General features: G+C 43.4%; 1 protein-coding gene and 1 long non-coding RNA gene across 2 annotated transcripts in view; one reads left to right on the top strand and one right to left on the bottom strand.

Annotated features, from left to right (window-relative positions):
* The window catches only part of COL4A1 (collagen type IV alpha 1 chain), a 168,892-nt gene that overhangs the window by 132,227 nt on the left and 9,431 nt on the right, over positions 1-27,234 (top strand). Inside the window, exons 38-46 of the mRNA XM_053380246.1 lie at positions 675-801; positions 901-981; positions 4,024-4,122; positions 6,053-6,103; positions 12,231-12,416; positions 13,955-14,088; positions 22,502-22,574; positions 22,944-23,015; positions 23,730-23,858. Of these exons, the coding sequence (XP_053236221.1) occupies positions 675-801; positions 901-981; positions 4,024-4,122; positions 6,053-6,103; positions 12,231-12,416; positions 13,955-14,088; positions 22,502-22,574; positions 22,944-23,015; positions 23,730-23,858 (952 nt within the window). The remainder of the gene's footprint in view (positions 1-674; positions 802-900; positions 982-4,023; positions 4,123-6,052; positions 6,104-12,230; positions 12,417-13,954; positions 14,089-22,501; positions 22,575-22,943; positions 23,016-23,729; positions 23,859-27,234) is intronic.
* LOC128409822 (uncharacterized) lies at positions 3,110-8,982 on the bottom strand. Its single transcript, XR_008329318.1, has 3 exons — positions 6,026-8,982; positions 5,273-5,460; positions 3,110-3,633 (listed from the first exon to the last, which is right to left on the bottom strand). It is a non-coding gene; the product is annotated as an uncharacterized LOC128409822 (long non-coding RNA).

Here is a 27,234-nt window from a genome sequence, read left to right as displayed (position 1 = left end):
CGGCCTGCCCCGGGTGTCATCCCTGAGGAGGGGTGACATCGCCGCAGGCGGCACCCCCCTTGGGACGCTTGCTGCCGCTGGCACAACCCCCTGGGATGCTAGCCCCGCCCCCGTTGCTCCGGGTACCTGCTAGCTCCGCCTCTGACTGTGTTGCCCAGAATTGGACCCAGGACCCAATGTAGTCTGACCAAGGCAGAACAGAGCAGTACTACTACTTCCCTTGATCTGGACACTATAATTATGTTGATGCAGCCTAGAATAGCATTAGCTTTTATGCTGCTGCATCACATTGTTTACTCATGTTAAGGTTGTGGTCTGCTAAGACCCCCTCAATCCTTTTCACATGTGTCACCCATCCAATTTCCCAAGTGAAGTACATTTTGTTAGTTTTGGCCCAGTTCTCCATTCTTTTAAGGTCATTTTGAAAACTCCCAGTTTGGTGTCATCTGCAAATTTGATGAGCATCCCCCCTAGTCCTTCTTCAGGGTTGGTTTGTAGTGGAGAGGCAGCTGGCATGCTAACTGTACTTACAGTTGGGCTGTAAAACATAGTTTTTACCTTAGTGTAACTACAGTGAGTTCAGACATTAGATATGAATACTATAACGATTTTAGAATGCATATTGTAATTGTTAAATGTTTGCAGAATTTACTGTTCATTTTTCTACCCTACAGGGAGACCCAGGAAAGACAGGTATTCCTGGCGTGCCTGGAGAGAAAGGTGAAAGAGGTGTTCCAGGAATTCCAGGCATCCCTGGCTCCCCAGGTGCCAAAGGGCTACCAGGTCTTCAGGGTTCTCCAGGTAAGTGATCCAAAGCTTCTTTCAGTATTTTATGATAAAGCTAAGCCTAGTAAGTACTCAGCTGACAACACTAAAACCTTATATTTCTTTATTATAAAGGTATTCCAGGAATCCCAGGTGAAAAAGGTGGAAAGGGATTACCAGGCTTAGATGGTTTTCCTGGCTTAAAAGGAGAAAAAGGTAAATAAATAATATTTTTGAAGTCAAAATTGCTATTTCACTCTAAAAACAGCAACATAATGGTTACTCTTTGTGATTTACACAGCATTTTAAAAAAATGTATGTTAAGGGCATCGGATTTTTAAAATTAGAAGGCAAAAATATAATTTGACAAGTATGTTAGACGTTCAACAACAGAGATAATTCAGTGTATAATTTAAGAGTGAATTCTGTTTTCAATAAACCAGCTAATGGGGTAAATTAGGGAGGTTCTGTCTTTCCTACTTTAGGCTTTCCTGTTTCTTTCTCTTAAAATTATACAATATTTTTGTTCAATTCCCTCAGTAAAATGTTATCAGAATTTCTTTTCTCTATGGATTTCAGCTGCCTTATTTAAGTGACTTTGCTAACAAAAGAAAGCAAAGCTTTGCAAGCCAAGCTTATAGAACTCTTCTGTGTTGCAGTTCTGGCTTTATATAACATAATTCTGGACCATATTAGCCCATATTGGGAACAGATTTAATAATGCCTAAGAGCCTTAAAAAGTGGATAAGATGATAATCAGATGCTTCAATAGATGACCGGCACATTCTCATAATTGCAAGGAAAGGCACTAGCACTCTGGGCAGCTCCATGCAGGGCTCCACAAGACTTGGATAGTTAACCCTTTTCTGCTTGAGGGCCACATTGAGGATTTACCACACCTCTGTGGGCTGCATGCCAGCAGACATACACACTGGGGGGGACAGGGATGCACACACTGGGTAAGACAGGCAGTCTTCACCCATCTCTACACACAGAGAGAGACGGGTCCATAAGAGCAATTCAAATCATATCTATTCAGAAATAATTATATTCAGTAGAGCTTTCTGCTAGACAAAAGATGTAAACCTGTGTTGCTGAGGTGTGTGGAAAGGGAGCAGAATTGGCAATCTTTAGCAGAGGACAGTACTTTTCAGGTACAGTAGACTCACAATGTATACAGGGGTTATGTTCCAGGGTGTGTATGTGTGAGTGAGATCTCAAGAGAGCTTCCCAGAGCTGGTAGGCAGGGTCTGCACCTTGCATAAAAACTCTTCCCACAGCAGGAAAATCCTGCACAAAAAGAGCTTTTAAGCTCTCCACTTTCCATGCATTTCAATTGTGTGATTTCAACCAACTGGCTATTAACCACATAATACTAAAATTGCATAAGTCGCAAGTTCACTGTAAATAGTTAAAGAGAAATCAGCATTTTGAGACTTTTCCAAAGTGCTGTATATTTGAATAGAGCACAGCAAAGTAGTGCTAGTTAATCCCCAGCTGACTGCTTTTGCTAATTGCTTGGCCATTGTTCTTCTGTCTGTTTCCCACTGTGGTACCTTTGGCAACTATCACCAGTAATCATTAGTCTTCAACTTCAGAAGACATCACCATCAGTTCCCAAAACTGCACCCAGAAGCATCAACAGAGTGAATAGAACATTTTGGAGAGCACTTTGAAGCCTCAGTGCACAGGAAACTCCTGAAAGTAATCTGAGGGTGCTAGGTGAAACCCCAGGGAGGTTAGGAACAGCTTGAAATTGGGGGTCTTAAAAATCACACACAGATATTCCACAGAAATGTTGGGGTGCCCCACAGGGTGCTTCAAAAGTATTGGAGGGCTTTGTATGGTCCATGGGCTGCAGGTCCATGAGAGGTAGACTGTCTTGTTGTAACCCACTCTAGGAGCCTTCTTGGATGAATAATAAAATAATATAAATACTGCTTTCATCCTCAGGCTCAGTTGCTAGCTTCAGTGACAGGAGCCTCTTGTTTAAAGGACCCCTGCCTGTTGACTGGGGAAGAGGATAGACTGTGCTTCCACTAGGGCTTTTGCGCTGGAGCATTCTTGAGTCAGAGGACAGCAACATGGCATCCTCTGGCCAGAGAGTTACAGGCACATAAACACATGACATGCACATTCCACTTGCACTTGACCATATTTACGCACGTTGCTGCAAAATTAATAAATTATATTAACCAGGGAATGGCACCAAAATGGTGCAAAAACAACTCATTATGAAAGCAGTGTGGAACGAAGCTTGTCATTTCAAGAAATCAAGCCTTGAAGACTTGCGTTGGACATTTGAAAGCAGAGAACTGCAACCAGAAGGGATGTGGAACTCCTTGGTGCAAGTGTAAAAACAGCAAAATGACATGTGCCACAAACTGTAAATGTTACATTGCAGTTAGTACATGTGTAAGATCTGTGGACTCAACTTCAGCTTCAGAGCTCAACAGTGTTGCAGATCAAATTTGTAGATGTAGCAAAATGTATTGATTGAAAGTAAGAAAATTTATTTTAACTGCAGTGTCCTGTTTTATAATCTTCTTATCAAAATATCATTCATGATTTGGCACGTTAATATGCTCATGTGAGCCAGAAAAAGGGTTTTGCAGGAAAGCCAACTTTGTACACGTGAAGAGATTTTTGAAAATTGTGTAAGTCACAATTTTTGTAATAACAAATAGTCTGTCTTTTCTGAAAAATGAATATGTTCACAATTTTTCAAGATAGCAATAAAGTTAGGCAACAGAAAAATTGGCAACCTACATTTTAAGATTCAGAACACTTTCTTGATGAACAGACACCATTTCTTCTTGTTGTTGTTTATACACCATCCTTTATCCGAAGATCACCGGGCGGTTTACACTATAAAAACACATAACATAATAATAATTTTAAAAATCAGTAACTCAGACACCCTGACACATTTAAAAGACCGTAGATTTTTTAATCAGCCAAAGCCCTGGGCAAATAATGTTTCCACTTGGTGCCTGAAGATATGAAATGGAGATGACAGGCAAACTTCGCTGCGGAGAGCTTCCCACCAGTGGGGAGCCATGGCAGAAAAGCCCCAGAGAGATAGTCCTTGAAGTGTTGCAGTCCTGAGCCATTTAAGCCTTCATAAGTCAAAACCAGCATTTTTAATCTGGCCAGGATAGGTGCCCCAGTGAGCAGCCTGCCCATTGAATTCTGCACCAGCTGTTTCCACGATTCCACCATTTTGTTCCTCAAAATTTGTCTGTTTATCTTTTGCAGGTGACCTTGGGCCTGAAGGTCCCCCAGGAGCTCCTGGAGAAAGGGGCCAGCCAGGACACGATGGAATCCCAGGCTCACCTGGTGCAAAGGGTGACCCAGGTGAGATATTTCTCTTCTTTTTCTTCTAGTATGTAATATTTTTACCACAGTAGATTCCTGATCATATACTTTAAACAAATCTTAATATATATTTTTAAGCAAGTGAAGATTGATGTTTTAGCCCTGCCAGTATCCTGAGGGATGGCAGGATACCCAGTGAATTGTTCAGATTCTGGGGACAATCTAGAAAATTTAAACACAATTAACTTCCTCTAGATGCTGCTCAGTATGTACACTGCAAATGCAACTATTTTTAACTGTTCAAATGAAAGTACGCTTTACACAGGGACCCGTGTACATGGCCACAAAATACCTCTTCAATTTTTAGGGATGGACAGCTAGAGCTTGACTATATAGGAATATGATAAACTCCACAGCAGTGATTCATGTGGCAAAATGATTATTGAAATGGTTTTGTCCTTGGCAAAATGTGCAAAAATGAAATTAAATAAAACTGCCACAGAAACTTGTATACACATGTCCTTATCTAGAAAGATTATCTTTGGTAGGTTGAATTATGGGATGTTTTTTCACTGTTCATGCTATTATTTATACTTATAATAGAGTTTCCAGGGCAGCTGACATATTCCTTTGTGGCGGTTGGGAATGGTCACCTAAATTAATGTACTACCAACTGGCAAAGGAAGAGGAGTGCGGGGGGAGCGCATTGCCCCCAGCAGCGCGATCCCGGTGGGGTGCCATCGCGGCTGCCCCCCACTTGTGCTGAGCGCCACACCCCCGCCTGCTCTCCACCCCCCGGTGCCAGAGCATGAAGCTCCACCACTGGCACTACCCCAAGTCTTCTTGGTACCTTTTATGAACTCCAACCCAACTGAAGGGGGGTTTTCTTTCTCTTGTCTGTCCCCTGCTTTGGTTGAGCCAGCAAGTGAAAGGAGCTCTAATGTATCCATTAGCTTTGCTCCTATCTTCATTCCCCTCAACTCTGGAGGTTTCCTCTGCAGCAGTGGCAGACTTTGGGTTCTCAAATTTCAGCAGCCCCTGTGTGACACTAAGAGACTGCTCGCCCCACCACCTCTGGCACTCTGTTCTACAGCTTTGTTGTGGTGCCCCCTGCAGCATGGCACCTAGTGTGGTTGAATCGGTTGTGCTGCTGTAAAATCACCTCTGCCTGCAGCTGCAGAGTACACACCTTCTATGGCCTCACTTTTCACTCAGATCTATTTCCCTGTATCCCTGTATTTCGCTGTATTCTCCCCCTGGTTGCCTGGTTGCTTGCCTTCTGCTCTCTCACAGTCCCCAGAGATGTGGGTAGAGAAATATGAGTTCCGTAATGCTCCCCCATTCTCCTCCATGCTGTGTCCAGGCAAGACTTCTGGCCTACAAAAAGTGAAGAAAAGGCCAGAGAGAGACACTGTGAAAGTCTAACACAGTAATATAAGCTGGAGAAATAGAATTCCCAACTTCTTCCCACCCTAAATACTACAGTTTGCTCAGTTTAAGAACCCAGCAGGATTGGGGTGGGTGGGTGATAGATCCTTATACCTTGCTCTCAGTCACATAAAACAGCTTTTGCATGTGAGGCTGCAGTTCCTAAATCTTGTCTCCCTCTTGCTGTTCTAGCTTCTGGCTTAGGCACACACAGCCTCTTCAGGGCAGTGGGATGAAGGCTCTCCCTGCCCTGAAGAGGCTTCACACGGCTATCCCAGAAGCCAGAACAGTGAGAGGGATCACTGCACAGCAATCCCTCTTGCTGTTCTGGCTTCTGGGATTCATAATATATTTTTTTCTTGTTTTCCTCCTCCAAAAACTAAGTGCGTCTTATGGTCTGGTGCGTCTTATAGAGCAAAAAATACAGTAGTTCATTTCTAATGTGTGAACCAGCATCAGGGGCTTTGATACAACAGTGAGATTTAATTTATGGAGAACATTTAAATTGCCTTACCTCGGTGCTACTATCTTCATCTTACAGGTATTCCTGGTAGAGGACTTCCTGGACTTCCAGGTGCAAAGGGAGAACGAGGTAATATAAATAACATCTCATGTAAAGCATACAGCCAAATAAAGAACCAGTTACATGCAAAACTAAAATATGATATATTTATTAGGCTGATGTGTCATCATAAAATAGGGAATAGCTTCATAGAGTGTGCATGCGTTGACACACTTGAAGATAATGACTGACTGATTTTAAAAGGCAGATTGCTGTCTGGAAAGCTGGGACATGAATAGGTTCTGTGAGACTCTTCGCAGGATCAGCTTTGTAAATAGAACATGTTGCCAAAGCAGTAGTTGTTGAGTTGCTGTGGTATAGGGTTAGTTGTGGTATAGGGTGTTAGATTAGGACCTGGGAGACCAGGGTCCAAATCTCCATTCAACCATGAAGTTCCCTGGGTGACCCTAGGCAACTCTCAGCCTAAACTACAGTACATGGAGGATGGGAGGAGCCATGTACGCCACCTTCTTTGAAGGAAAAGTGGGATATAAAAAAGCAAAAGAAAAGAAAAGAAAAGAAAGAAACACACCAATCACACCTGAGTACTCCACCCCTTGTTCATTTTTACACACACTGTAATCCTCAACTGATGAGAAATTTAAGGGGTACCAGCACATACCTTGGGCTTGATTTCCTTAGAGTGACTGTAACTGGGGACTGTGTGATATATGGAGGGCTGTGATTTATTTCGAGGAGTGCTCCCCAATACCATAGCACTGGATCCTCACAGAAGCAAGATCAGACTTCTGTGTCTTTCCATCTCCACCTCCAAGATGAGTCTGATTATTATTCTTTCATATTCACCCTCCAACCAAGTGAGGAAGGAAAGCTGAGCTGCATTACCAAAACCATTCTCTCCTTCCAGAATTGCCTTGTCATTGACAGATAGCTCCTTAAACAAACAAGGGTCATTAACCAGTGGCGGCATCATCATCATCATCATCATCATTATTATTGCACTGCCTTTCATCCAAAGATCACAGGGTGGTTTATGACTATTATTATTTATTGAATTTATATACCGCCCTATACCCGGAAGTCTCAGGGCAGTTCACAGAAAAGATCAACATAAAATCTACAGTACATATATATAATCAAAATAAAAACAACAACCCAATAACACACAACAACCAGAAAAGAGCCACATTTTAAAAGGGTATAGGATCTCAAACAGATCAACCAAAGGCCTGGTTAAAAAGGCACATTTTTGCCTGGCACCTAAATATAATGAAAGCATGAGGCGAACTTCCCTGGGGAGAGCATTCCACAGATGGGGCCCATTCTGTAGAGAAGGCCCATTTTCATTTTGCCACCCTCCGGACTTCTTGAGAAGGAGGCAGATGAAGGAGGGCCTCAGAATATGATCTCAGGGTCCAGGTAAGTTCATATGGAAAGAGGCGTTCCTTGAGGTATTGCGGTCCTAAGTTGTTTAAGGCTTTATAGGTCAAAGCCAGCACATTGAATTGGGCTCAGAAACTAATTGGTAGCCAGTGGACCAGGATCGGTGTAATATGCTCAGACCGTCTTGCTCCAGTGAGCTACCTTGCCACGTGGGGGATAGGATTGAGCCCTGCGGAACCCACATTGAAGGTTCCACAGGGCTGCAACCCTCTGGGAATGACCATCCAAGTAGGACTGGAACCACCGCAAAGTGGTGCCACCAATCCCTAGTTCAGAGAGTCGCTCCAGAAGGATACCATGGTCAATCGTATCAAAAGCCGCTGAGAGGTCGAGAATAATTAACAGGGACTTGTTTCCTTGTCTCTCTCTCAACAGAGGTCATACAGGGTGAGCAGTTTCTGTGCCAAAACCATACCTAAACTCCGATTGAAATGGATCCCGAAAATCAGTTTCTTCCCAAAGCACCTGGATCTGGTCCACAACCACTCGCTCCAGAACCCTGCCCAGGAAAGGGAGATTAGCAACTGGCCGGTAGTTAGTTATGTTTTCTGAAACCAGGGAAGATTTTTAAGAAGCAGTTTTACCACTGCCTCCTTCAAACAGACAGGGACCTATCCCCTCGTAAAGAGGCATTGACCTCCCTGACCCAGCCAGCTGTTCCCTCCCTGCTGGTTTTTATCAGCCAAGAGGGGCAAGAGGGTCTGGGCACAAATGGTTGCCCTGACTGATCCAAGCACCTTGTCTACATCCTCGAGACTTACCAATTGAAATTCCTCCAACACAACAGGACTAGACTGTGCTCTGGCCACCCCATGAGATTCATCTGCAAAAACAGCAGTCAAGATATTGGTGAATGCAAGCGATTTTATCCTCAAAATGCTTTGCAAACAAGACACAGCAAGCTATCACAGCAAGCTATCACCTTCTTTGGGCCAGCCTGTAAAAGGCCGGTACAACCGGACGACATAATGAAGATGCAATGGAGGCAGCAAAGTATGCCTTCTTTGCTGACTTCACTGCCACTAGGTAGGCTCGATAATGAGCCCTTACCAGTGTTCGGTTTCATTCATTCAGATCTTTCCTCCACCTGCATTCAACTGTCTCCCAGCTTGCTTCCTTGCCCAAAGCTCTGGAGTACACCAGGGGGCCAATCGGGCTCTGTGAAGTGGTAGAGGGCACTCAGGGGTGATTGTGTCTTCCACTGGATCCCACTGTGAAATCCACTGGATCCATCAGCCTCCGAGGGCAGACCTTCCTAATAGGTCCCCTGCCCCTGCAGAGGGGAAAAGGTACTGATATCCTAAATCTCAACAGGAAGTGATTGACAAGGGACTGATGTCAATGTCCCCCACCTTCAAATCACCCTCTTCCTGCCTAGTCGAGAAAACAAGGTCCAGAGTGTGGCCTGCCATGTGTTTTGGGCCGGTGACATGTGGGGACAGCCCTATGGTTGTCATCATGGCCATGAGGTCCTGAGCCACCCCAGAGCCAGCTGCCTTGGCATGGATGTTGAAGTCTCCCAGAACCAGCAGTCTCGGAGTCCTCAATACCGCCTCCAAGACTAGCTCTGTCAACTCAAGCAGGGAAACTGTGGGCAGCGAGGTGGACGGTAAACCAGCAGAATCCTAGTCTGTCCCCATTCCCCAAACCTGGAACACACACACTAGACCCCGCCCCCCCCCCCCCCCGCCACTGGACAGAGAGCCTGGAGATAGAGAGAGAATCTCTATAGACCACAGCAACTCCCCATCCCCAACGCTTGAGTCTGGCCTGATGCTGCACTGAGTACCCAATTGGGCACAGCTGGGTGAGACCCACTCCGTCCTGTTCACCCACCCAGGTTTCAGTGATACATGCCAGATCAGCCTCCTCATCATAATCAGATTATGGATGAGGGAGATTTTATTCTGGGCTGACCTGACATTCAACAGCAGCAGTCACAGACCCGAGGGCTGGCTGATATGACAACCACAATTCCCCGAGTTGGAGGAGGGACCCAGAACCACTGAAATTGGGCCTCCCCATGCTCCTCCCTTCCCAAGCACATCCCACCAAGTACATATCCTTACAACCCAGTTAAAAACAGTTAAAACACACAAAAAAGAATTTAAAAGGATATAAAGCAGCAGTCCTTATAAAACCTGTCAGGGCCAGGTAGATAGAGGCAGGAGCAGGGCCCTCAGGCAGGAGGCACCCTGCCCTCAGGAGCAGGGTGGTTTACAACATAAAAACACAAATGACATAGTAACAAACAAAAGTAAGACAATCTCTAGTAGTTCTGCTTGTTCTGTTCACCCTCTCCTCAACAAACTTCTCAACCTGGGAAACAGCCTTACTAGAAAAATTAACCAATAAACTGAAACTGACACGGGGACAAAGACACCTTTACCCCAGTATTGCTCCCCTTTATCACATACACATCCCAACAAGACAATGACAAAAATCCACCAACAGCATACAAATCAGTATGGCTAACCTGATCCAAAACACCCACCCACCCCACTCATACATGAAAACAAAGATCACCACAGCCAACCACAAACAAACAACCACACCCTAGGTCAACCCCAACTTTTCTCACCACCAAAGGAACACAAGTGAACAGCAGAGAACCTGCACAAGCAACGCTGACACAAAACCCCACATATATTAAGTATAATAAAAACATCACCACCCAACCCCAACCCCACTCACCTTTCCCCCCACACCTCTTTCCCCCCTCTTCTTCCTAATGTCTCAACAAATGAAACTGATCTGTAAAAAATGTTACTTGGAAGAAAAGAGAGAGAGACGTTGCACATACTTTTGTAAACCAAGAAAAGAAAGAAGAAGAAGAAGAAGAAGAAGAAGAAGAAGAAGAAGTCAACAACTTCTCAACCAAGAATCACAGGGTGTGAGGGACTCCTCAGGTGACATCTATACAAACTTTGATAAAGTTGAAGAGGTCTGTTCCAGAGCTACAAACAACAGAACAGGCAGCTTTCTCAGTAGAGCGATAACACAGAATGGCTAATGCATTGAAAGCATCCATGGTTATCAGAGCACAGTTACACACACACACACACACCCTGCTAAGTTAAACTGTTTCCCCATCCCCAAAACAAGTTTCCAGTTAAATGTCACACTGGGCAACAATTTTTTACTTTTTGAATGTTGTCTAGATTTCTACAACTGATTTAGGGTATTTTTGCACTGCTGAATCAGGAAATGGCATCCGTTTCTCTCCATCAGGTCAGGTTTACTGTAAACTGAATGGTGGGCATTGATAAAGGTAAGTACGCGTAAATTGCATGTTGCTTCACCATTTTTCAAACTTCAGGGCTTGAACATCCGTTTCTTGGAACTCCTGGAATGCTCAGCGGCTGGGAGGTCTCTCTTCAGAGTCCAACAGTAGTCAGCCATCATGACTGCTTCCCAGCGACCCTGATACCTGGTCTACATCTATTTCATGTCCTGATGGAATCTCTCCCCCTGCTCGTCACTCATTGAACCCAGGTTGAAAATAGGTAGTGCATCTTGACGCTCATGTTGCAGCCCAGGTTTCTGAAAGCAGTCAGCATGTTGTTGACAAGTTCTGCATAGTTTCTGGCCTTATTGTTGCCAAGAAAGTTCTTCACTACCAGAACAAATGCCTTCCACGCTTCCAGTTCCACTTCGTTCATTGACTTTCCGAACTCTGGATCTCTGATGAGCTGACGGATCTGAGGACCTTCAAAGATGCCAGCTTTCAACTTCTCCATGGTCAATCCTGGAAAAAGCCTGGCACAAGTAAGTGAAGCAGTCACCATCCTTGTCCAGAGCCTTGGTGAACTGCTTGATTAAGCTGAGCTTGATGTGCAGCGGTGGGAAGAGTATTCTGTCTCTGTCCACCAGAGGGTCGTTGATGACGTTCCTTTTTTTCCAAGGCACCAATTCCTCCCGCACAGGCTAGTCCTTCTTCGTGTAATGCTGAGCACGGTCCCTACTATCCCACATGCACAGAAAACATGGGTACTTGGTGAAGCCAGACTGTTGTCCCAACAAAAAGTTCACCATCTTCAGGTCAACACAAATAAACCACTTATGCTGATCCTAACCAATTTTCTCCAGCACATACTTCACCGCTTCATAGTTCTCCTTCAGTGTCCTCGAGTGAGCCAGGGGTATAGAGGCAAACTGGTTGCCGTTGTGTAGCACAACATATTTCAGTGATCGCTTGCTGTCAATGAACAGTCTCCACTCTTTGGGTTCGTACTGTGGCACTCCAAGCTTGAGCAGAAGCTGTGCAATATCTGCACAGTACACCAAGTCCTTCTCTTCCAAGAAAAAACGGAGGTTTTATGACTTCAAACTGATCCCTTTTCGACATAATCACCCAGAACTATCGGACCTGAATACTTCTTGTCATTAAAATAATCATTTCCAATCAAAACAATTATTCGACATGGCATTTTACCCCCACCAACTTCTTCTAAAATGCTCCACACAAGCGTACATGTGAACAAAAACATAAAAAAGACATGTGACCATAGCTCAAAAACTTGACCTGATTGAGCAAAACCAATGTGATTTTTGGATTCAGCACATCAGATTCGTCCTAAATCAACTGAAAAAACGCAGACAACAAATTTGTTGTTGACCAGTGTCATCTATTAAGCCTTCCATATTTTTTTCTTGGTCCTGACCAAGACTCAGTTTCAGACATTTACTAGTCTCCACACTTCATATGTCTAAGATAACGAGTTTCCTAAATGATTGTCATTTTAAATCTTAGGTGCAAAAGGAGATGTGGGCTCCCCTGGCTCCCCAGGAAGCCCAGGGATTCCTGGTACAAAGGGAGAAGCAGGATTTCCTGGCCCTCAGGGTCCTTCAGGCCAACCAGGTGTTCCTGGATTGCCAGGCAAAATTGGAGAGGGACCTAAGGGTGACCGGGGACCTCAAGGCCGACCTGGGCTTCAAGGTAAGAGTATTTATAGACAACATACAGTTGTACCTTGTAAGTCAAACAGCTTAGTTCCCAAACATTTTGGCTTCCAAACGTCGCAAACCCGGAAGTGACTGTTCCGGTTTGTGAACTATTTTGGGGAACTGCAGGATCTTCCTGCAGCCAATCAGAAGCCACGCTTTGGTTTTTGAATGTTTTGGCAGTCGAACGGACTTCCGGAACAGATTCTGTTCAACTTCCAAGGTACAACTGTACCTGTATGTGTTTTTACAAACTTAATGAACAATTAATGTACATTGATCGTCCAACAGTACTTACTCAAGAACAAAAAAAATTGAGTGAAAGAATTTCATGCTGGTCTATTCCCAAAATGGAAATGTTGATGTTATGCATCGTTGAAATTGAGGGGATGCTCATCAAATTTGCAGATGACACCAAACTGGGAGGAGTAGCTAATGCTGCAGAAGACAGAATCAGAATTCAGAATGACCTTAACAATGGGAGGACTGAGTCCAAGTTAACAAAATGAATTTCAATAGGGACAGATGGAAGGTTCTGTACTTAGGCAGGAAGAACCAGGTGCCCAAATATAAGATGGGGGACCCCTGGCTTACTAGTAGTACATGTGAAAAGTACAACAGTATGGTGCAGCAACAAAAAAGCTAATGCTATTCCAGGCTGTATCAACAGAAGTATAGTGTTACGATCAAGGGAAGTAATAGTCACACTCTATTCTGCCTTGATGAAACCACACCTGGAGTCCTGTGTCCAGTTCTGGGCATCGCAATTTAAGAAGGTTGTTGACAAGCTGGAATGTATGCAGAGGAGGGCAACGAAAATGACCAAGGGTCTGGAAGCCAAGCCTTATAAGGAACAATTGAGAGGGTTGGGTCTGTTTAGCTTGGAAAAGAGGAGGCTGGGAGCATGATAGCCATCTTTAAATATCTGAAGGGCTGCTACATGGAAGATGGAGCAAGCTTGTTTTCTCCTGGTCTGGATGGTAGGACTCGAATCAATGGCTTCAAGTTTTCAGAAAGGAGATTCTGACTAAACATCAAGAAGAACCTTCTGATGCTCAGAAAGGACTCCCTTGGGAAGGTGGTGAACTCTCCTACCTTGGAGGTTTTTAAGCAGAGGTTGGCTGGCCATCTGGCATGAATGATTTAGCTGTAATTCATGCATTGCAGGCAGTTAGACTAGATGTCCAACTCTACAATTCTCTGGTTCTCTGATTCTATTATTTTAATTACAGAATGTCAAATGGCTTAAGAGTTTCTTTAGGTACATTATTGTTATTTGGAAAGCAAAATGTATCAATGAATCTTTTTTTAATAGATAGATGTACATCTCAAATGCTGTTGTTTCCAGGTTCCACAAGATTATTGAAATGGAATTGTGAAAGTCGCATTCGTTTTGGATTTTGAAGTGTTTTATTGCTCCCGGGCACTTCTTTGGTTTTACCTTGGGCATAGTCAGCCATTATTTGGCCAGGCTCATTTGTTTTCTTCTAACAACAATATTGCCCATCAGTAACTTTTCCATTCCTGTTTTAGGAATTCCTGGGCCACAAGGCTCTCCAGGTGCTCCAGGATTACAAGGAGTCAAAGGAGAAAAAGGAAACCCAGGATGGCCAGGAACACCAGGAAGACCTGGACTCAAAGGTGACCAGGGGCAGCAAGGAATCCCTGTAAGTCACTTTCAGGAGTACTGTATTAATGGATTTATCTGTTATTACTTAATGAAATAGTGTTTGTTAATTTGTTCATTTCATTTACTAGATTAATTGGTTCTGAATTAATTTTCAAACCAGTATATATGTGTTTTAAAAATGTACTCCCCTGTACTAAATAGTTGCTGAAGGGGGCACATGCTGGAGCAACAGGTTGAGTCCAGTGCTCAACTTCCTGCACTCCCCACCCCCCATTGAACCTTCAAATTTGTTACAAGTACCAGTAAGCAAGGCTGCCTAGCACATTTGGGACCAGGAGCAAGGATTATGACCTTACCTATTTCTCTTATTCTCTCTCATGCATTTTGAAAAAGGCATGGCCCCAAATCAATCTCTAAACATGGTAGCTAAGGTGGAAAAAGGAGGAAATGACAAAATGGTCCTTCAAAGATTGCCAACCTGCATGCTGACCTTATCAAGAATGGGGGGGGGGGGATGGTGACATCATCAACCAAGATGGTGCCTTGAATCGCCGCTGAGCTCCTTCCTGAGAACAATAACCAGCATAAACCGAGACAATGACGAGTAAGCATTTTAAAAATAATTCCCCCTGTTAAGACAGCTTTAGCAAGTCTGGATTGCTAAAAGGGACCTAGATTCATGGATTTCACTACCTTTGAAAGAATCTCCCTCAGGCACAGGCCAAGCAATGGCAGGCCCCAAAATGGCTGCCAAAGCTTCCAAAAATGAAAAAGCAGAAGCAGGGAAACTGATAGGCCTTGAAAATAGGTAAAGAGACATCTGACCATTTGGTCCAGTCATGGCCAACTCTGGGGTTGCGGAGCTCATCTCGCTTTACTGGCCAAGGGAGCCGGCGTACAGCTTCTGGGTCATTGTGGCCAGCATGACTAAGCCGCTTCTGGCGAACCAGAGCAGCGCACGGAAACACCATTTACCTTCCCGCTTTTGAACTGCTAGGTTGGCAGGAGCAGGGACTAAGCAACGGGACCTTACCCCGTTGCAGGGATTTGAACCACCAACCTTCTGATCAGCAAGTGCTAGGCCCTGTGGTTTAACCCACAGCGCCACCTGCATCCCTGGCCTTGAAAATGCACAAGGCCTAGTAGCCCTAATCAGGAAGGAATTAGCCCAAGACTGGGCAAAAGCACTCCTCTCACTGAGGGAAGACATTGCTAAATTAACTGAGACTGTGAATGATGTTAAAACTACAGCAAACACAGCAATGGAATTAAGCTTGAAAAATAAAACATCTATTAGGACTCTGAAATGCTCGCAAGCAGACCTTAGAATCCAACTGGAAGACTGTCAAGATCGGGGAAAAGGAAACTTTCCCAGGGGCCTACCTGAAAATTTTGGAGACTCAGATCTAAAAGCGGCCTTCCTCACATGTATTCAATAATTATTTCCTGACTGCAAAATCAGTGCAGAAAATATAGAACATATACACAGAGCCCTGAGAGCTAAACCTAAAAACGGGACACCCCCCCCCCGAGATGTGATTGTCTGCTTTAACACATTCTTGGTGGGAAATGGTTTAATGCAACGTTTCAGAAAACTGGAAAAAATAGAACATGAGGACTCTGTTATAGCTATCTTCCCAGACCTTTCTCCTGGTACCTTGCAGCGATGTCATGAATTCAAAGTATACACCACATCGCTTCGCAATGCAGGGATAAAATACAAATGGGGATTCTCCTTTAGGCTGATCATCACTCATAATGGAATAACCAAGGTAGCAGCGTTGCATGTAGAAGCCAAAAAATTATTGAAACAGATCGATGTACAGATTGAAGACATGACAACAGAAGGAGTGGAGGAAAGCACCAATGAAGAGACATAAAAAGACCCTTTTGAATGGCAACAACAACGGGGGAAGACAGTGAAGAAAATTAAAGAAAGAAAAATCCAATACAGAAGATAAATGGACAGAGAATCCCACAAGATGGCTTCTGCTCTGCGTGAGATCATTTTGTCTTGGTTTTTATGACTTGCTTTGTAACTTTACTATCATAGAATGTTCCTGGGAGGGGGGGGAAGCAGTGATTTTGGTCATCCCCTATTGTTAATACTACTGAAAGAGTAGAATTTACTACTCTGTGGATACCACAATGGTTCCAACAGTAGGACGGAGTTTTCTTTGTGGGAGGTGGGAGGGGAAGGGGGGGAGGTGAAGTTTGGGGTTTGTTAGATATAATGTTTTCCATGCGCTCCTATAATGTACTAATCATCCTGGAGCAAGTATGGATCATTTAAAAATAATCACATGGAATGTTAATGGACTAGGGTCACCCATACAAAGGAGACAGGTTTGGAAGGAAAAGGGAGACCGGACTTGATTCTGGTCCAGGAGACTCACCAGAGGAGGGGGGCTACAATGAGCACGTCTCCCCTCCCCTCCTCTGGGGGACAGTGGTTTGCCTCTCAGGAAACATCTAAGGCTCGTGGGGTAACAACATGGGTTGCGGATAAATCAGAATTTAAACCTGAACAAACCCCTCCTAGTGATCCTGATGGATGTTACTTGTTTATCAGGGGCACATTTCAAGACCAATGGCTGACTATAGGTAATCTTTATGCACCAAACAACCAACAGGAAGAATTTTTGGAAAAAACATTGACGGAACTGGAAATTTTTTAAAAAGGTCAAACAATCCTGGGGGGAGATTTCAATTTAGTCCTAAATGCATATTTTGACAGAAATTGTTCAGGTCAGGGGAAAAAAGGTCAATAGAGGTTCCCCATCAACAAAAACCCTTCTGTATAGAATTCTTTTAAAAATCAATTTATATGATATCCAGCGAATGGCAAACTCTGATTTAAGGGACTATACTCACTGTAGTAATTGCCATACAAACTACCGTAGATTCCAGCGTATTAGGCAACTGGGCATATAAGACGACACCCAACTTTTGCTGTTCAATTTTAGTGTTTTAGAGTTATAGAGTTTGAGTGCCGCCAGGGGCAGAGCATGCACCCCTCCGCTGCCTCTGCCGTAGCAGCAGCAGCAGCCCGAGGCGAGGCGTTTGGCGGGCAGGCAGGTGAGCGCCGCGCTTGGAAGGACTTTCCGCATCCCCTTCTGTGGGGAGGGAGGAGGAGCGACAGCAGAAGGGGCGCCTCTGCTCACCGGCTCCCTCTCCTCCTTCCCAATGTGTATACCCGGGGTATAAGATGACCCCCGACTTTTGGGGTGATTTTCCAGGGATAAAAAGCTGTTTTGTACGCCGGAACATAAGGTACTCTAGAATTGATTATTTATTGACAGAGGGATGGATCCATCGGATCCACTTCTCAGAGATCAAAGCAGGAGAAGTCTCTGACCATGCTATGGAGACTTGACCCATGGCTACTACAAGATCAATTGATTCTCGAACAGTTGCAAAAAGAGATACCAGAATTTTTTAAGATCAATGATGCAGGATTATATAACCCAGCTTTAATTTGGGATACCTTCAAAGCAGTAATTAAAGGAACATTAATCAGTGAGAAGAATAGAATCAAAAAAAGAAAAAAGAAAATCAAATATTCATATCCAAATAGAAAAATAAATAAAAGAATTAGAAGAAAAACATAAAATAACATGTGGTAACAGAGTGTATCGCAAATTAATTCAAAAAATGAAAGAATTAGGCATGTTAGAAATACCAAAAATAATAACATCCCTTCAATATTTAAATCTACAGTACTATGAATTTAATTATAAAAAACTCAACAATCATGGCAAACCAACTAAAGAAATGTAAGTTAAACAGAACATTCCACTCAATAAAAACAGGCAAAGGTGAAATAACACATGATAAACTTAAAATTAACTAAGCCTTTCATGCATTCTATAAGACCTTATACACTTCTGAAACACCATCACTAAACACCATTCAGGAATTTTTGGCCACAGTTAACTTTCCAAAATTAACAGAAGATCATGCAACTTACTTAAATCAACCCTTTTCACTTGAAGGAAATATTAGCTAGTATAAAAAAGACAAAACCATTTAAGGCACCTGGACCAGACGGGTTTACTGGCTATTTTTATAAAACCTTTTCTGAACTTGTGGCCCCATTCTTGCTGAAATTATTTACAGATATAAAGGATCATGGCTTGATACCTGGAACTTGGAGAAACACACACATCGTAGTGCTACCAAAACCAAATAAAGACTTGGAGTCAGTCGAATCCTATAGGCCTATCTCATTAATAAATGTTGATTTAAAATTACTTACAAACACAGGTTAGCGATGATTGTACCAAATTATATACAGTCATACCTCGGGATAAATACGCTTCAGGATAAGTATTTTCGGGTTACACTCCGCGGCGACCCGGAAGTAATGGAGCGCGTTACTTCCCGGTTTCGCTGCTCATGCATGTGCAGACGGTCAAAATAACATCACGCACATGCGCAGAACGGCAAAACGCGACCCGTTCAGACGCGCAGTTGTGTCTTATGTTCTGTTCAGGATGCGAACAGGGCTCCGGAACGGATCCCGTTCGCATCCCGAGGTACCACTGTACATTCGGATCAGACAGATTTTATTAGGCAAAGGTCAATAACTACCCCAATTAGGAGGATCCTCAATGCAATATACTGGGGATCAAACCAACTGGCACCGACAGCCATCCTTACATTGGATACAATGAAGGCATTTGACCGTCTTGAACGGAATTTTCTTTTTGAAACCTTGCGCGGTTTTGGCATGGGAGCCTCATTCACTGCACTGCTGACTACCTTGTATCAGGATTGTACCGCAAATATTTTGATAAATGGTATACATTGTCGCCCCTGCTTTTTGCCCTGGCCATGGAACCCTTGGCTCTAGCACTTAGGGGAGACCCTGAGGTGTCTGGAATCCAAATTAATGGGCAGAGTCCTCTGGTGAACATGTTCGCAGATGACGTAGCCTTGATGCTGTCTCACCACAAATCTCCCTGCAATAATGAAAATTCTTGGTGCTTACGGAAAGGTCTCTGGTTTTTGTGTTAACTATAGCTAATCAAGGGGACGCGGGTGGCGCTGTGGGTAAAACCTCAGCGCCTAGGACTTGCCGATCGCTTGGTCAGCGGTTCGAATCCCCGCAGCGGGGTGAGCTCCTGTCTTTTGGTCCCAGCTCCTGCCCACCTAGCAGTTTGAAAGCACCCCTAAGTGCAAGTTGATAAATAGGTACCGCTTTATAGCGGGAAGGTAAACGGCGTTTCCGTGTGCTGCGCTGGTGCTGGCTTGCCAGAACAGCTTCGTCACGCTGGCCACGTGACCCGGAAGTGTCTGCGGACAGCACTGGCTCCCGGCCTATAGAGTGAGATGGGCGCACAACCCTAGAGTCTGTCAAGACTGGCCCATACGGGCAGGGGTACCTTTACCTTTACCTTTATAGCTAATCAGAACTGCTATGCATTCATATGCCACCTGAAGTACAACTACAACTTCAGCACTCCAGTGGAATAAAACTTTGTCAGAAATGTTTTAAATGTTTAGGAGTTATTATCCCCAGGAACCTTCAAAATTTGGAAAAGCTTAATTTTGGTCCAATGATCCGAGAGATTAGACAAAAATTGAAAACTTGGAGCAGGGGTTCACAGTCATGGTTGGGCCGAATTGATCTCACAATCCAGATGGAATTAAGGATTTAACTAACCATCAAGGAGCTTTATTAGCAAACTTGGGTATCAGGAAAACTCTGGACACCAAAATAATATTTGGGTTCACAGTCTAATTGAACGAGAGCGGGGAGCAAAAAGGACTAATTGATGTTTTTCTAAAATGGTGAGCTAAGTTAACACCAGAGGTGGAAATTAATAAGCTTGGCCCACAGGAATCTAGGCCGCTGCCCAAAAGAACCCTCCTCCCAATGACATGATATTGCTGCTTCTTTTTTTACATCATTATTGTTTTCAACAACTTTGCTGTTAAAGAGAATCTCACATTGTGCGCTAAAGGGCAGGTAGAATATGAATTGTTTCTGCAAGACCTCAAGCATGGAAACATTAAGATGCCAGAAGGCCTATAAGCCTGCTACTGATCTCATTTGTGATGTTAGTATTAAGTATACATGAGACATACTTCACTCTAATAGTGGAGGTAGACAAAATGCAGCGTAAGGCGACATCTAAAAGTGACAGGGTGAAGATCCTGACTCTCCTTAATTTGAACATTGCATGGAAGGAAGAGGATTGGAAACAGGACCTAAAAGAAATGAATGTAACATGGGAAATATAGACAATTTCACCCACTTCAGCTAGAAAACACCATCACTCAAAACCAGGCCAGCACTCCGTTGTCTGAAAGCACAATGCTCTGTGCATTCTTCTGCTGTAAAAAAGAGATAAGAACTATATTGTCTGAATGGTTAAACTTCTTACTACAATATTTTACTTTTGTAATATGACATCTCAGGCGATTTAAAAGTTGATACCAAGTTAATCCACTGCAGGTGAAGCAGTGGAAGTGCTGGACTGATATCTTGCCTCGGTAATGGACTGGATGAGAGCCAACAAACTTCACTCCATCCAGATAAGACTGAGGCACTGTTGGTGGGTGGTTCCCCCAGACCAGAAGGCTCTTGAGGGGGTTACACTCCTTCTGAAGGAGCAGGTACATTGCTTGGGAGTATTCCTGGATCCTCTGCTGTCACTTGAGGCGCAGGTGGCCACAGTGGTGCCGAGTGCCTACCATCAGCTTCAGCTCATGGCCCAGCTGTGCCCCTATCTGGACAAGGATAGAGTTAGGAACAGGAAGAGAAGCAGCTTCACATCCTCTCTCATGGAGAAGAGTCTAGCAACAAAAACCTCTTCTTTTTATTATTTTTATTTATTAATAAATGATACAGAAAATGAAAATGAAATAAACAAATACTGATACAAAATCGACCAAAAGAAAATACATATACACCCTACACTACAAACATAAACCCTACAAACACACTTTCCTTGACTTCCTTTGGTTCAAATTTGAATATTATTGCATTCTTTGGATAATACATCTTATAACCATTTCTAGTTTTTATTCTCGCTTATTCCATGCATATCAATATATTCTTTTTAGAGCAGTGTTTTTCCATATACTCCTCGAAACATTGCCATTCTGCCATTTTTTATTTGTCTAGAGCCTTATGGCTGCTTTTAGCTTTGCCAATTCTATAAATCCATTTAATTTACATATCCAATCTTCTTTTGTGGGTATTGTCTCACCTTTCCATTTACTAGCAAGAACTATTCTGGCGGCTGCTGTAGCGTATAGAAAAATTGTTTTCATTTCCTGTTGGATGTCCTTCCCTAATACAGTAGACCTAATAAATACGCCTCTGCTTTGTTTTCTATGGGGATTTGGAGCATCTTTTTCAACTCTTCATGTATAATACCCCAAAAATTCTTAATCTTTTCACATCTCCACTGAACATGAATCATTGTCCCTTCGACTTTATCGCATTTCCAATACAGATTGGACTTTAATTTATAAATCTTTGCAAGTTTTGATGGTGTCAGATACCACCTAAAGAACATTTTCATAAAGTTCTCTTTAATGCTATAGCAGGCGGTAAATCTGGTATCCACTTGCCAAAGCCTCTCCCACTGTTCTAGGTAAATTGTATGGCCGATGTCCTGTGCCCATTTGACCACTACCTCCTTTACTACTTCATCTTTCAAGTCCCACTCTAGTAATAAGTCATAAATTTTACATTGCAATTTATTTATTTTTAACAATACATAATATAATTTTAAATCTCATAATATAATTTTAAATCTTTCTCTTTTATCCATTAACAATTTGTATTGATCTTTTCTCCATTCATCAAAACATATTACTCATAATCGGGATCATATTGAAGAGATAGAGCATTTTGGAGAGAACGTTCATTTTGATTATTGAAATTCTTCCCCAAAACGACAATTTTAATCTATTCCAAATCTTAAAATCTTTTTTAATTTCTCTCCAGTTTTTTTGCATTTGTTGTCAAAAAGGTTAATATTTTTCATTGTTATTTCAATTCCCAAATACTTCGCTTTTTCCACAATCCATCTTTTCCTGTAGAGCTTTTTGCTCCTGTTCACAAATATTTTTAACCATGAATAGCTTGGGAGTACTCTCTGGACAAGGATAGAGTTAGGAACAGGAACAGGAGCTTCACATCACTCTCATTGATGTCAAACTGCTTACGTAGTTATGTTTGACTGCTATTTCCCACAATTCCCACCTCGTTCTATAACGTATAGCAAATTGTGTTACCCACTTATTTCATATGCAGAACTTGGAGTCTTGTGCCATGTAGCAGATCCTTTTTTATGCATAACTTACTTGTCTATTCAATTTCAGGAGATACGTGTTGACTGCTTCACTCCTTGCAGTTTTAGAAATTGTCCCCACATCTGTGTGTCACTTGTCTCCAAAGGCATATCTGAGGGCTGTTTTCTCTTCTGCAGGGCAATGCTGGCTTTCCAGGAGCTGCTGGCCCAAAAGGTGACATGGGGCCTTCTGGAATTCCAGGCCCTCAAGGTATGAAGGACGATATAATGGCCATCAGTAACTACATGGTCTTCTGATTTAGAGTGACAATAAAGAGGAAATAGATTTTCATTCTAACTCCCTTGGAAGGTGGTGGACTCTCCTTCACTGATAGTTTCTAAGAAGAGGTTGGATGGCCATCTGTCATGGATGCAATGTAGTTGAGATTCCTGCATTGCAGGCAGTTGGACTAGATGAACCTTGAGGTCCCTTCCAACTCTACAGTTCTATGATTCCATGATTGTACTCAAGTAGAAAGTATAAAATAGTTCAAGTATTTGGTATGTAGGAAGTGTGGTTTAGAATTAGTAGATAAATAAGCAGAAGAGTTGCCTATACTGAAGTTTAATTTCTATCCAGGTCCAAAAGGTTCTTCAGGTGTTCCTGGACTCAAAGGAGAACAAGGTGACCAAGGGTTTCCCGGAGCTAAAGGTATGTCATAGCTTTGTCCATTTTATCTTCAGGTTTGATGTCAAGGACAGGCTGGTGTCTGAGGGGTGGGCAGAAGAGGTGGGGGGCAGGAGAATGATCCAGGCCAGTGATTTGTGGGGTTGTGTGCCACCCATGAAGCAGGGGGGAGTGTCTAGGCACTCGGAGATGGAGGAAGAGGGGGTGAGGGAAGAGTTGCAGGGAGGCACAGTCCCAGAGAATTGGCCATTAGAGTTTTCCTTGTACCTTCCTCCACTATGTCCAAGAACGACATGAGCATCTGGAGCTACTGCACAGGATAAATTGCTAGTTGCTTGCATAACCTGTGTCAGATGAGAGTGTTTAAGTAAACTGGAAGGGGTGTGGTTGCGCTGTTGCTCCAACTGTCCATGTTGCAGCCTAGCTAGCTAATTAGCAGGAGTGATGCTTATATCCCTTGTACTTTGGGAGCTGACATAATGGAGTGCTTTGTCAACATAGAGCTAAACTTCCAAAGGTGTGTCTTCATTAGGACTGGGTATGCTCAGCACATTTGATTATTTTGATGTCAAGGAGCAGAAATATTTTTTTTTTAATGAAATCAGCAGAATCTCAAATATATAACATGATCCTAAGGGGCCTCTCCAATTAGCACCTTTGTTTGTAATCCCCTCAACATATAATATTGACATAATGTAATTTGCTGAGTGGACATTATTTACTCTTTATCTTTGACAGGTTTTCCAGGCCCACCAGGTCCTCCAGGCCCCTTCCTACTCTTGAAAGGTGAACCAGGTGAACCTGGTCCTGTAGGCCCAGTAGGCCCTAAGGGATTTCCTGGTCCTCCAGGCCCAAAAGGCCAACAAGGTGAGAGGCTTTTTAGTTCTTCTAGAATTCATAGGTCTGCGAGGCCAAATCAGGTGAGTCACAGCAAAGCTGTCACCACCATGTTGGAAATCAGTTTAGGCTGTCCAGAACAGTGAGACACATGGTGCCTGGGCTCAGATGCATTCTTCCAATGAGACATGGATTTTGTCCATTTCCATGAGGGCTGCAATGTGGCTGGAGAAAGGCACAAGCCTTTTTCAATAAGATACATATTTCTGGTTAACCTATTGCCCCACTTTCTACAGAGGAAGGACAATCTTTATCACTTTCTAGGGTATTTCTATGGCTTTCTGCACTTGTACCAAAATGGAACTATTCTAGAGACAGATGCTGAGATTTCATTTGCAGCAGAGAAGCTCAGTTGCTCCCTGGTAGGCTGCTGGCATGGCAATTAAAGAAGAAACAATGTGAAAAAATGATTAATAAATTAATTGTGAATGGAGAAATACCGTATTTTTCGCACCATAGGACGCACTTTTTCCCCTCCAAAAATGAAGGGGAAATGTGTGTGCGTCCTATGGTGCGAATGCAGGCTTTCGCTGAAGCCTGGAGAGCGAGAGGCATCGGTGCGCACCGACCCCTCTCGCTCTCCAGGCTTCAGGAAGCTATCCGCAAGCTTTGCAAGCCCGGCGGGAGTTCCCGCAGGCTCACAAGGCTTGCGGGCAGCAGCCTGCAGCCCCGGCAAGTGTCCGCAAGCCTTGCGCGCCCGGCGGGAGGTCCCACGGGCGCGCGAGGCTTGGGGCGGCAGCCTGTCGCCCGAAGCACGGGGAGCCCTCCGGAGGGCCCCCCGTGCTTCGGGCGAGTGTCTGCAAGCCTTGCGCGCCCAGCGGGAGGTCCCGACGGGCGCACGAGGCTTGGGGCGGCAGCCTGTCGCCCGAAGCACGGGGAGCCCTCCGGAGGGCTCCCCGTGCTTCGGGCGAGTGTTCGCAAGCCTTGCGCGCCCGGCGGGAGCTCCCGCCGGGCGTGCAAGACTTGGGGCGGCAGCCTGCAGCCCGAAGCATGCGGAGCCCTCCGGAGGGTGCCCCGTGCTTCGGGCAGGTGTGCGCAAGGCTTGGGGCGGCAGCCGCGGCTGGGGGGGGGAATAAATTTTTTTTATTCATTTCCCCCCCCAAAAAAAACGAAGTGCGTCCTATGGGCCGGTGCGCCCTATAGAACGAAAAATACGGTAATTGAGGAACCAAAAAAGATAAGTAACAGCTTCCTGGCATATTTCAGGGAACTCTACAAAGAAAATCAAGAAAAAATTGACAAGTTCTTAAACCAAATAAACTCTGGAAGATTTCAAAAGAGGAAGCCGCTCCAATCAGCATGATAGAAATCCAGCAGGCAATGAAAAAGATGAAAGTAGGTCCAGAAAGATTGCCAGCCAAATATTATAAAAAAGTAGAAGAATTATTGTCATTACCATTTAAAGATAACATCTTTAAGATGTAAATAACATCTTAAATACAGGAAAGCTGCCAGAATCATGGGAGGAAGCCTACCCTGATTCCAAAGAGAACAGGGCCATCAGCTGTTAAAAATTACGGACACATCTCATTACTTAACAATGATTATAAAATCTTTGCAGACATTTTAGTGAGTAGACTGAAATGGACACGGAAGAATTATATCAGATATCTGGGAATTCTTTTCACTGAGACACTATCATGGAAAGGGGCACATTGAGGCTATGAAACTCAAAGTGCAGAAAGCTTGTGGGGCATTAATGAAATTCTATTGTATGGCAGAACAAATTCCTCAGGAAAGTGCTCTCGCTCCCCAACGGGACTCCAGCTGCTCTTCTTCACGTCAGCATTGAAGCTGACGTGACAACAATACAGACTAGAATTGATTACCTGTGCTTAAATTATGTGAAAAGACTTCAATTTCTTTTGGAGGAGAGATTCCTCACTATGTCACACACAGAACAGAAACAGAACCAATGTTGGAAGGATGGTATCCAACGCCTCTTGTCCCAATCAATTACAAGATTTTCAGGTGACTTAAGAGGCACTTAAGAGATTGTCTCTTTAGGTCCTATGCAGAAAGGGATCTAACCATTATGGCTTCTACCAAGAGCTCACCATGGTTCCCACTTATTAAAACGGAGCATACCCAGGCCTGTTACCTGTCAAAGCTCCCACTTGCCGTGCTTAGAATCGCTTTCACAGAATTACGATTCCAATTGATGCCCTCAGCGGTGTTGGATGGACGCTACGGCAAAGTACATTATGAAGAGAGACTTTGTCTCTGTGGGCAACCCTGTGTGGAGGACCTGTGCCACTATTTATTGCAGTGCCCGTTATATATATACCCAAGAGACTGATTCATAAAACCCTTGTTTCCGAATGGAACTCATTTGAATAGGGGAGAAAGGGTGAAATGGCTGCTGAGCGATGCTGATGACTTTGTAACTTATAAAGTAGCACTCTATGCGTTGGCAGCTAAGAAGATCAGGAGGAAAGAACTAGATAAAATAACGGTCATCTGCAAAGGGGATTCAGATATTTAATTTGGCATATTTTACTAGAGAATTCAACTATTCTATTTTATGCAACAAATAACCTTAGTAGTTGTGACCATGGTTTATATCGTATGTGTGGTGCCTGATTATTTTTATGGTTATTGCTGGTTTTGCTTTTGTTGTTATTTTTCTGAATGATGCCATGGCCTATGGCTAGCACAATAAAAGTCTATGATGATGATGATGATGTTGATAACAACAGAATCCCAAGAGAAAGTGTGCCAACAGTTTAGAGAAGATAAACAAATTTGGGTCAGTCACAGGCTTAAAATTAAATAAAGATAAAACCAAAATGTTAGTTTAAAACATTTTTAACTAAAAGAGAATTACAACAGTTTATAGGCCTTATGATCACCAAGAAAATCACGCATTTAAGCATATGGATAACAGTTAAAATATAAATTTGTACAAAGATAATTACATACCAATCTGGAAAGAGATAAAAAGAAATTTGGAAATACAGTGGTACCTCGGGTTAAGTACTTAATTCATTCCAGAGGTCCAGTCTTAACCTGAAACTGTTCTTAACCTGAACTTTAGCTAATGGGGCCTCCTGCTGCTGCCGTGCCACTGGAACCCGATTTCTGTTCTTATCCTGAAGCAAAGTTCTTAACCTGAAGCAAAAATTCAAAAATGATTGGAATATATTTAAACAGTATGGAGAGATATTTTTTTTTGACTGGTTTAGAATAACTCCTGTAAGGAAAAATACTAAAATACAGTGGAAAAATTAGATTACCAAATATATAGATGCGTTATGAGTGGCATTCAACTAAGTAAAATAAAAGACTCAAGTAAGAAGGGTGTAAACGGAGTACAAATGAATCAGATGAAGTACACATTTTATTT

This window comes from Podarcis raffonei, chromosome 3 (assembly GCF_027172205.1).
Source record: "Podarcis raffonei isolate rPodRaf1 chromosome 3, rPodRaf1.pri, whole genome shotgun sequence".
Classification (NCBI taxonomy): Eukaryota; Metazoa; Chordata; class Lepidosauria; order Squamata; family Lacertidae; genus Podarcis; species Podarcis raffonei.
This window is presented reverse-complemented; position numbering and strand designations above follow the sequence as displayed.